The following is an 11,701-nucleotide window of genomic DNA, read 5'->3' as shown; positions in this document are numbered from 1 at the left end:
AGATCGGCGCAGATCTGACAGCAAATAAACCCATTAGTGAGATTTTTCACGCTTTCTGCTCTGTTGGGGGGTGAGGTGTAGGGGAGGTAGGGTGGGGAGGGGGTGGGGGGGTGCAGGGGGCAAAAGAAGAGGCAGAGAGGAGGGGCGTCCAAAGCTGAGGGTGGGCTGTGGGGGTTAGAGATGTCAATATTCTCTTTTTCCCCCCCCTGAGTCTCTCCTACTGTTTCTCACACTGAGCAGTGGATCCAGTCTCCAGCAAAGTGGTAGAGCGATGGCTGGAAGAACTGCAAGATCCACAGAAGTTGGACTTTCATCAAAAGATGGAGCTCAGCATTCAAATCAATCTCTCTGTCCGTGCAACGTGCCCCCGCTGGCTGGGGGGATGCAGGGTGAACAAAGCCCGAGAGGAAATAGATAGATGAGGTCCTGGTTTTGATCTGTGCCCAAAACTTTTCTTCTTGAAGTATAAACTCACTCACACAACTTTCACAGGTAGCAGTGTGTGCTTTTTTTTTTTTTTTTTTTGCTTGTGCTCAGGTGCTCTCTACTGACTGTCCCAACAAATCATCAAGTCCAAGGCCACGTGCACGTCTCACGTCAAAGAGTGTCAGTTTTGATGTGTGGTAGGTCTCTTTATGCCTGCTCCGTCGCACTCCCTGTCCCTCTGGTCTCAGTTGCTCCTTTGCTCTCTGACTGAGCGTACAGGAGGGCTCACAGTGGAGTTTTATCATCACCCTTTCTCCCTCCCTCCCTCCCGCCTCTCCCTCTCTCTCTTACTCCCCCCCTCTCTCCCTCTCCCACTCCCTCTCTGTTTCTCTCCCTTGCCTCTATTGGCAACTTCACTGGCTTATTCAGCTCTGTTTTATCTCATACTGTAGATGAAATGCTCAAGCTGAAGAGGTTCTTTGGCAGACAAGCTGCATGTGTGTGTATGCGTGTGTGTGTGTGTATGTGTGTGTGTGTGTGTGTGTGTGTGTGTGTGTGTGTGTGTGTGTGTGTGTGTGTGTGTGTGTGTGTGTGTGTGTGTGTGTGAAGGACGTGTGTCTCTGTCATTTTGGCTCAGTATTAGCCTACTCTACCAAAGCTCTGTGTTTAGATACAAGCAAGAAACAGAAACAAATTCGTGAACTTTTTTTTGTGACCTTAAGGCATTATCTTGTGTAATCTGTTGCTTGAAAACTTGCCAAAGATTCCTGACTGTGCGATATACCGCAACGCATACCTGTTTGTTTTATTCACTTCAGATGTTCAAGCACTTTCCTGAATGTTCAATGAGGAAAATAGTTGAAGTAATACTTATACTTCAAGTGTTGTAAATTGTAGGTTTGCACAGGACTGATGTGAACAAATTGTTGGTGTGATATTCTTACAGCCAGCTCATTTGACTTAAAGGAAATCACCCTTTTATTAGGATAAATAACATGTTAGCTCAAGAGTGCCTTTCAAGTTGTTATGTTTTTGTTTTTTTTAAACTTGAAAACTTTTTCTTAGACTGCTGTTTGGTGTGTTTGACATTATTACGTTTTAATACACTGCCACCCAGAGGCAGAAGCCTGAAGTACAAACTCAACCAGTACCTTTCCAATATGGCTTCACATTGGTGCCATCTATAGTTCCTGAACACAGCAGCGTCAGGAGCGTCAAGCCTGCCAGAAGAAAACACAACAAAACCGGCCAAGTGGGTGATTTTCGCCTTTAAAATAAAAGACAGATATTTAAATTGTGTGTGTTGTTGCAATAAAGTATTTCCATTTTATGATACATCATACTTTCTACTCCACTACATTTATTTAACAGCTTTACTTTCAGATAAAGATTTGACACAATGGATAATATAACAAGCTTTTAAAATACAACACATTGTTAAAGATGCAACCACTGGTTTCTAACCTTTTTGTCTTTTGACATCTTACAAAAAGCAGTGTGTAGTCTGGCTCACATTTCAGATGTCTATGAGTTGTTAACAGCTCCACCAGATTTCTCCCTCTAAACTTCTCACATAGTTTAATTTCAATAAATGTTCAAATGATCCAATATTTCACCAAAATCAAAGATTAGAGGAAAAAGTCAAAAAACTTAAAACAGATGTGTACACAACTATAAGTACATCAAACTAATAATACTTATGTACTTTTACTGCAATACTTTAACTACATCAAGCTCATAATACTTATGCACTTTTACTGTAATACTTTAACTACATTGAGCTCATATATAAGAGTATTTTTTTTTTTACATTGCGGTATGGGCATTGTTACTGAAGTAAAGGATCTGAATACTTTTACCACCCCTGTAAACATCAGTCAATAAGGACTTTTATTCTGAAATGCTGACCGGATGTCGTACTTAAGTATTTCTTAGTATTTTTATACCAGAGCAACGTTAGCGCTCAGCTCCCAGTTCAACTGACAGCTCCAGTGAATCAGCGTTAACTGGAACATCAGCGCGGACCTTTAACTGACCCTATGTCTCTGTAGTGTTGTTTAGTGGCGAATCATCCCACATTTTTTGGGGTGGGGGCGTTGTGAAGGAGCCACGTGTACAGGAACTGAAGTGTGACAGGTCTGTTTGACTCTCACAGCTAACACTTAGTTAGCGTCGGCTAGCTCATATCGCTCATTTCTCAGCTGTTTCCTCCTCGGTAACAGAGCTCGACAGGTAGGTCCTTCAAGGGGAGAGTCACCGCGTTTATTCTGACCGTGTACTTACCAATTGTGGTGTTTGATAATGTTTTATAAACCTGTGTGTGCTTGCTGTTTAGCATTAGTTAATTACGTTGCAAAATAATGAGAATGACGTGACGCTAAATGCGAACGTTCTTTACGCAAAGTAACCGTTGGTCGCTTCATGAGCTCGTAGTTAAGTATGTAACTTTTATTACTGCGTTTTATTGAAATAAATATTGAAATATGATTAATTTGAAACCATTATTGGTGCTATCTCATAATTAAGAACCTGCAGCTTCACCATTTACCGTCCAACTCGCTTCAACGTTTGATATACAGTTGGTATTTAATATTAAAGTAAATATTAGGGATTGTCAGTGACAATAATGTTAAAATGTTATTTGAACGTTACTATGTGGCGGTCATTAAACGCACCACGTCTCGTAGCAACCAGCAACCTGTTGGGAGGCGTTCAAGTCCGCAAACAAACATAGACTTTTATGGTTAACAGTAAATGACCAATAAATCAGCCTAGAGCTCAGATGATAACTCTCAAATGTGAATATACACCCACTGGCCTTTTTATTAGGTACACCTGTGCAACTTAATTTATATCCAATACAACAGCTCTGCTTTAAATTCAACATTCATACAAGTTCATACAGTTTCAGTTTTCAGTTGTATTTCTATATTTCTAGATGTGAAAAGGCTTGTGTTGATTCTTCCTATTTGGGTTTTTCTACACATGAATCTTTTGTACTAAAGTTGACATGAATTGAATTTTTCTGGGGTTTTGTTGCAATTCTGGAAAATCCAATGTGTCATGAATGTTGCAAGTGTAAAAACTTCACACCCACAGGCGATGATGTGACTCGACATTATCTTGTGTTTGCGTCTAGATAAAATTAGTTGATATTTTTCACTTCACTTTTCCTTGATAAAATTTACTTTTGCTCCACAGGTAATCATGGCTGTTTGGAGAAGACTTTGTTCCAGAAACCTCCTCCCCGTTTCTCTGCTGTTTTATCTCGTGCTCCACATCATTGATGCACGACCAGCCAACATGTCAGCCGCTAAAGAGAAGGGTCCGACCAACAAGGACGACAACGAGATTCTTCCCCCGGACCACTTGAACGGGGTGAAGATGGAGTTGGACGGCCACCTCAACAAGGACTTCCACCAGGAGGTTTTCCTGGGTAAAGAGATGGAGGAGTTCGAGGAGGACTCGGAGCCAAGGAGGAACAGGAAGAAGCTCATTGAAATATTCACCAAGTAAGACATGCTTTTTATTCTTTGAGTCACAGCCAAGAGTAACAACATTCCTGAAGTAGATTTTTGACATATCAAAATAAATAAAATATCACACACTGTGACAAATATATATATATGTGTGTGTGTGTGAGAGAGCATTAAAAACTACTGATGAGCATGTTGGCACCTTGCGTTACGGCCTCTGCCATCAGTGTGTGGTTGTGTGAGTGTGTGAATGGGTGTAGTATAGTTTGCATGTTGTGTAAAGCACTTCCTCTTTCAAGGATGACAGGACAAAGATAACAGGACAAGTCACAGACCCTGTACTGTCACATATGCTACAATTTAATAATAATTAGTAATAATACATTTGTTTAATGTAACAATAATAAAAACAATATTTTGCATAGCACCTTTCACAGAAATAAAATTGTCACAGAAGGTAAGGCAGCTTTACTCAGGGCCAACTCAATGTACTTTACATAAAAATAAACATTTAACAGTAAAAATTGGAAGCATAAAAACATACAATTTTAAAAAAACAAAAAAAACAAAACAATTATAATAAAAAGTTTTTTAAAAAAATAAGAAAGATTAAAGACTAAAATTTAGCATTAAATAATGATTTGCTTTAAAATTATTAAGGACATACAGTGCAAATGAAAGCTTAAAATAGAATAACATAAATAAAATAAAAAAGACCATAAAAATATGCAAACATTAAAAAAACACAAAGGCAATAAAAAAAACGTACAATCACTGAGGCAGAAGCAAGAAAAGCAATAAAACTAAATTAAAACATAAAAGACCATAAGGCTCGGGCCCTAATAAAACACAGGCAAACAGAGGATGTGCAAGAGAAACAAGCACTAAAACAATTTAAGGTGAGAAAAAGGCCAAATTTAAACAGGTGTTTTCAGTTGCTTTTTTAATAACCTCTACTGGGTGGCTTTATGACAGAAAGTCTAAACCTGATGAGGAGCCAATGTAATGTAATGTGTGATCTCTTTTTTATAATAAATATAATAAATACATCTTAATACATATCAAATTAAAAGAAAGGTCTGCACACTATTATCCAACAGAGTTACACCATCTTTGAGTGTGGCCGTTTCATCAGACACACCCGAAATACCAGAGAAAAGAAGCTGCTGATCTGGTTCTTCAGGATTCACCAGTATGAAATATAAGTGCAACTGCAGGACACCAGCTAAGCTAAGAGACTTAACTTTTAGAGGAGAAAAAGAAATTCTAGATTCCTGTTATGACTGCACACAGCTGTACTGGATTTAGATACAGATGCAACTGAATGGTTTGTTGATTTTTCTCATTATTATTTGATCAGATGTTTTGGGTACATAAAATGTTAGTTTAATAGGGTGAAATATGTGAATCTGTGTTTCCCAAAATCCAAACTGACATCCTCCAAAATATCTTGTTTTAACCCACAATCAAAATATATTCAGCACTGTTACAGAGGACTAAAGAAAGAAGAAAAATATTCACATCTGAAAAGCTGAATCAGAGAAATTAGACTTTTTTTTTCTTCTTAAAAATAGGTTAATAGTTGGCAACTAATCGATCATTATTATTTAACTGACCAGAGGTTGCAGCTCTGGTATACTTATGACTTTTATGATGAAGTTGAAGAAGATGATGTGTTGATTCAGGTGTGCAGAAGCTTGAATACACACACACACACCAGGACGAGGAAGTGAACTGAACATTGTGACACACCTGTGTGTTTGTCTGTCAAGTCATGCAGTAATGCAGAAAGAAAAACTTTCACTGAAGAACAAATTTATGAATGCATGAAAAGGACGAAAAAGAAAGCACTTGTGCTGAAACAAGTTGTGCAACAATTGTCTTTGGCATAATTGCGTCAAAGTGCCATTTTTATAGCAGAGAGTGGCAATAGAAGGAAAAGCCACTCTATACCTTTTAAACTAATCTCCCTAACATGACACATTTTCCTTTTCCTTTCCTTTCTTTTTACTTTTAATGGTCCGAAAGCATCTATGTTAAAGATTTTAGTGCTCAGTAGGTTTAAATAATAGCACCAGACTGGACACAAGCCAGACAGAGAATACATCATACGGGTCATTAAAGCTGATAGTATATAATTAGAAGTTTAACGGAGCATTTTTATGACAGCGTTAAAAGTTCAATAACTCAAAACTGTGTTAAATGTTCTTCTCTCGCAGAGTCGACTTCAACAGGGACAGGAGTGTGAGCGCCAAGGAGATGCAGCGCTGGATCATGGAGAAGACGGAGGAGCACTTCCAGGAGGCAACGGTGGAGAACAAGAACAGTTTCCATGCGGTCGATCCAGACGGTGACGGTGAGAAGCACATATCTGTTAAATCCTGTCAGGCTCGTGATCTGTCATGTCGCAACACAGCGTCATAAACTAACTAATATTTTCTCTTTGTGTCCTAAATTCACGCTTTGTCTGTAGGTCACGTGACATGGGACGAATACAGAGTCAAATTTCTCGCCAGCAAAGGTTTCAACGAAAAAGAAGTTGCAGAAAAAATAAAGAATAATGAAGATCTGAAACTTGACGAGGAAAGTAAGTAGAGAATTAAATGTCTTCATCTTTTCAAGAATATCTGAGAATATGTGCAGGAGATATCTTATTAAAACATATCTAACAGCAACACTCGGGTTCACTGTGGTCTGAATATCTCTCTGATCTTCTTTCATTGCAGCTCAGGAGGTTTTGGAAAGCCTGAAGGACCGCTGGTTTCAGGCTGACAACCCTCCAGCAGACCAACTGCTGAACGAGCAGGAGTTCCTGTCTTTCCTCCACCCTGAGCACAGCCGAGGCATGCTCAAGTACATGGTGAAGGAGATTGTGCGAGACCTAGGTACATTTAACTCACCCGATATCTGAATCACGAGCTCAAGTGTCTTAAACTGGCATTAGTTTAGGTTTTTAACACGCAGAAACAAGCTGAAAACACTGACACGTTATCACTTGTCAGTCTGACGTGGCAAACAGCAGCTTATTTAGACATGCAACTAATGCAGAACAATAGTTTGAGCAAGGTTTGTGGTCATGTGATAAATGTGAGTCAGCTAAATGCTCCGCTGTGTTCACCACAAGCTAGTGTGTAACTCTTGTCTGCTGTTAGGTCATGAACAGTGGAAGTGTAAAACCAAAACAATGAGCTGAAAGTTGCTGAAAAGCTCCATTAAGCAGAGGACAACTCAAGAATGTGGATTATAGCAGCTTTAATATACACATTGTAGGATGTTTGAGATGTGTCAGAGTTTTACAAACATGGAGAAGTTTGCTCTGCTTTGATTTTATGTAAATGTAATTACTCAGTTCAGGTAATCTTCATAAGCTCACACTCTCATGAGAAAGGTGACAGAGTTGAGTCATCTGGTATTAAACAGGTTACCGAGTTATGTAAACATCATACTGCCTCTTCACTTTCTGTTCAGGCTGTCTGCACAAACAGCTCTGCACATCATCATGGGTAACAGCAGTAGAAGTTAAAGGAAACATTGAAGGGACATCAAGGTTATGTGGGATGCATTAGTTCTGCAATTACTTTAACAATTGGCAAAATAGATTTTCTGTTGACTGATTAATCGTTTTAGCTCTGGTATCTGTTTCAGACTTATATCAAAACATGGTGATAAACAGTCTGTCAGTAAATATCTATTAATGTAATACATATAATAGTCAAGTAAATTTTATTGTGTAGCTATTTATCAAATATTTACCTCAGGGGGCTTTACAGTCTGTACAGTGGTACAACAACAACTCTTTTTTTTTTTTTTTGGTGCTTTGTCTCAGCAGTAGAAGTGAAAGGAAACATTGAAGGGACATCAAGGTTATGTGGGATGCATTAGCACAGAAATTAATGATTTTCTGGATTATTTGATAAACTGTGTGATCTATAAAATAGTGAACAATGCCATCACAAGTTCCCAGAGCAGCAGGTGACATTTTTAAATAATTAATTTTGACCAAACAGCACTTGTAAACTCACAAATAACAGGTTTACTATCATAAAAGAAAAAAAAATCAGATTTGAGAGGCTGGAACCAGCCAATTTGGAGCATTTTACTTAGAAAATGACTTTAACAATTAGCAAGATTGATTTTCTGTGGATCGATTTAATAGTTTCAGCTGTTTCAGACTTATCTGAAAACATGGCGATAAACACAACTTTCCTCATCTGTCAGTAAATACCTCATCTGTTTATGTAATAAATATAATAGTCAAGTCAATTTTACTGTGTAGCCATATATCACGTGTTTTCCTCAGGGGGTGTTTACAGTCTGTACAGCAGTACATCGTCATCTGTCCTTGATTTAGATGAGGATAATAGAGGATCTTTATGTTGGATAATAAAATGCTAAATACACATAAATGCTGACGTGTATTTGAATAAACATTATCCTATGATGAGAATCTGTCTCTCAACAAATACAGAGTGTACAATCAGGTCTTTGTTGTGTTTTGCTCGCAGACCAGGACGGTGATAAGAAGTTGACGCTGTCGGAGTTCATCTCTCTACCTGTGGGAACCGTGGAGAACCAGCAGGCTCAGGACATCGATGACGACTGGGTCCGAGAGAGGAAGAAGGAGTTTGAAGACGTCATCGATGCAGATCGCGATGGCATCGTAACCATGGACGAGCTGGAGGTGTGTAATAAAAAAGAAACATATTTTTTATTTATATAGTCTTTATTATCTGATACTCAAAAATACTGTAAAGGAAAGGGTCACAGTTTTTCAAGTGTGTCTTAAAACAACATTCGGGTCTCCATATGAACAGTGAAAGATGTTTTCCTCGCTGTAATCATTCCTCCTGTTCATACCGACTATTAAAAAATGTCCTTCGAACGTGCTTTCAATGGAAGTGATGGAGGACAAAATCCACAGTGTGTCCACACAGTCTTGTAAAAGTAGATGTTCAGCTTCAGCAGTCTGAGTTAGTGGATATCTGACACATTTACAGTCTTTTTAGCATCAAATTACCTCTTTGTGTTTCCATGTTGAGCTGTGGTGGAAGTATAGTAACAAAAAGACTTTGGCACTAAAAACACTGTAACGTTGAAAGATATCTACTTAATTTGACTTATCTGAACGGCTGAAGCTTCATATTAGCTTCAGATCAACTTTTAAATACATTTTTGCACAGAAGGAGACTGTGGCTTTTGGCCTCCATCACTTAGATTGTCAGTACATTGTTAAAGGATCTTCTAATGGTCAGTATGAACAGGAGGAATGATTACAGCAAGAGTGCACTATTTTAATGTTCATCTGCTCTCCTCACTGTTGTAAAACATTTGAAAAATCTTGAACGCATCTTTTAAGTTGTCAACAAGGACTCGATTGACTTTTTTTTTTCTCTTGTCTTCCTGTGTGATGTTCAGGAGTACATGGACCCGATGAACGAGCACAACGCTTTGAACGAAGCCAAGCAAATGATCGCCGTCGCAGACGAGAACCAGAATCATAATTTGGAGCTCGATGAAATTCTCAAATACAGTGAATACTTCACGGGCAGCAAGCTCATGGATTACGCCAGAAATGTTCACGAGGAGTTCTGAAAACAGATTCATCGTCTTCCCCCTCTATCTCTCTCCCTCTCCCTCTCCCTCTCTCTCCCTCTCCCTCTCTCTATCTCTCTCTCTCCCTCTCTCTCTCCATCTGAGACATCCTACATCTGCTTCATGGACTGGCCTGTCTTGCTGACGAGAGAGAGGGCGACTTAAAGATACGATAGGATGTTTCTAGTGTGCAATTCTGTGTTTAAACGTCTAGCCTCAACGTCCTCTTTCACTGCTGCCTCCAGTTAATCCCCCCCCCTCCTTTTCAGCCCTAGACTGTCCATCAATCAGAGACTGATCTTAATGGATATCGAGCGTTGGACTTCTCTTGTGGATTTGAAGCACTGCATCATCTCCAAAAATTTGATTTGTGTTCAGTTGTGTGAAATGTGTGTATATGAGGATTTTTAACCCCCCCCCTCGATTTACTTTTTATGTTCTTTTTTTCTGGTGCAGCGGTGAGAGAGACGGTGCAGCTAGTAGAGGTGGTGTGTCGATACACAGTGTAAATATTCATCATCACATTACCCGCACATCTATCACAGAGAAGACCCCAAAAAATATAAATATAAATATAAATATAAATTATGCTGCTGAAAGGAAACAGTAGATATTTCAATATTATCATGAGTCTGGTCACACCTTCATCTTCTTCTTCTTCTCCCCACCCCCAAAAAAAACATATGTATAAAGGAGATTTCTGTCATTAGTGGTGTACAAGTCCACTCGTTTCCATGACGATAGATATTATCCGTCCTACTACTTAAAAACAGGGTATTTATGGTCTGTGTTTAATAAAAAGATACAACTTTTTAGTGCTACAGTAACATAATCTTCACAGACTTTCATTCACTAGCTTTTGAGAGTTTTAATCATTGAAAATGTAGAAAAACGGCATTAAAATACGAGAACAAAGTGACTTTTTTCATATTAGATATTTTGGTTCATTGAAGGAAAAGCACAGGTGTCATTGATGATGTTACAATAGCGTGAAGTCTTGATTAATATAATTAGTTTCACCTGTGTGTGTGTGGCAGGTCAAAATGTCCCTTGTGATTAAGGCCTGTTTGGTTTGTTCTAATCTTCGTACTCTTGTGAAAATGTGGATGAAGGTACGTTATAATTTATTTCGATCAGGACGATTCGGATCGGCTGCGTCGTCGAGTTTCACGCAGGTGTGGCCTCATGGTGTCCTTTTCTATCTCAACGCATTAATTAATAGCTCACTCTTCATCATATTGTTAATTTTGAATGCTCTTGGTTAGTCTGCACAGTTTCATCTTTACGTGTTTTTTTTTGTTGTTTTTTTTAATGCATGGACAAACAATGAAATATAAATTCATCAGCTCTGTTGAGATTTTACCCTGTGGAGTGTTTGGATTTACAGTCTTCTGTTCCTGTTTGGATTGTAAAATAAGATTTATGATGACGGAATGTGACACAGCTTTATATAAAAAAATGTATTGCAAATATGCTAGTAAACAATAAATATTTCTTATCTATTAAAAACCACTGGGAGTTCTTGTTTTAGTTATTAGCTGTAAACAGATGGGTGAGTACATTTATATGGACTGTCATACCTCCAAAAGATATCCTTCATTTGGTAATGATGGTAGCTTAAAGTCTAAAAATTCCTAAATTTGCACTAAAAGTGAAAAATTTGAATTGAAATGAAAAATCCATGTAAACAGGATTGTGAAGACTGTCAGCAGGATCATTGGTGCTCCTCTTCCCTTCCTGATGGAGATCATATCAGCAGCTACCTCCGTCATTAAGGACCCTCAGCACCCTTCTCACGGCCTGTTTTCCCTCCTGCCGACTGGAAAGAGGTACAGCAGCATCTGCTGCAGATGTAGCAGGATGCTTTACACATCTTGTATCCTATAGTTACTGCAGGTGCAACAATCACACTGTTCTTTTTCTTTTAATATTATTTTTATTCTGACATCCTAACTAGTCCCAAACATTCTAACATGTTAAGCATGTTTCCACATATAAGGTTATTACTTTATTTATATCTTGTATATTCCAGAGATTTTTTTTATATCTTAAAATATATGATAGCAGTCTGTGGGAGGAATGATCCACCTCAGTTGGAAAGATTAAAAACTTTTTTGTAACTTTTAAAAACAACATGCTTGGACGGACGTTGGTGTTCAGACCCAAAGTTGAAAACATTCAGCAAACTTTCAACGTTCAAAGTTGTG

The 11,701-nt window shown here is 38.4% G+C and overlaps 1 protein-coding gene across 2 annotated transcripts; it reads left to right on the top strand.

Annotated features, from left to right (window-relative positions):
• The first annotated feature begins 2,376 nt into the window (after positions 1 to 2,376).
• On the top strand, positions 2,377 to 11,006 carry sdf4 (stromal cell derived factor 4). 2 transcript variants are annotated; one of them, XM_062427713.1, is made up of 7 exons: positions 2,377 to 2,562; positions 3,628 to 3,938; positions 6,122 to 6,258; positions 6,376 to 6,489; positions 6,629 to 6,787; positions 8,408 to 8,583; positions 9,318 to 11,006. In XM_062427713.1, the coding sequence occupies exons 2-7, from the start codon at positions 3,634 to 3,636 to the stop codon at positions 9,492 to 9,494; spliced, it is 1,068 nt and encodes a 355-aa protein (XP_062283697.1). In that variant the 5' UTR covers positions 2,377 to 2,562; positions 3,628 to 3,633; the 3' UTR covers positions 9,495 to 11,006. The 2 variants fall into 2 exon arrangements, with proteins under 2 accessions (XP_062283697.1, XP_062283696.1); XM_062427712.1 differs by having other exon boundaries at positions 2,377 to 2,658.
• The last annotated feature ends 695 nt before the right edge of the window (positions 11,007 to 11,701 follow it).

Source organism: Scomber scombrus, chromosome 10 (genome assembly GCF_963691925.1).
Source record: "Scomber scombrus chromosome 10, fScoSco1.1, whole genome shotgun sequence".
Taxonomy (NCBI): Eukaryota; Metazoa; Chordata; class Actinopteri; order Scombriformes; family Scombridae; genus Scomber; species Scomber scombrus.
Note: the sequence above shows the minus strand (reverse complement) of the source record. Positions and strands in the feature narration are given on the sequence as shown.

Bases quoted from the DNA above. Each gene is read 5' to 3' on its own strand.
- sdf4 (XM_062427713.1), top strand. From the start codon at position 3,634: ATGGCTGTTTGGAGAAGACTTTGTTCCAGAAACCTCCTCCCCGTTTCT. The intron at 3,939-6,121 runs GTAAGACATGCT...CTTCTCTCGCAG, and splicing joins CTCATTGAAATATTCACCAA to AGTCGACTTCAACAGGGACA. The intron at 6,788-8,407 runs GTACATTTAACT...TTTTGCTCGCAG, and splicing joins GGAGATTGTGCGAGACCTAG to ACCAGGACGGTGATAAGAAG.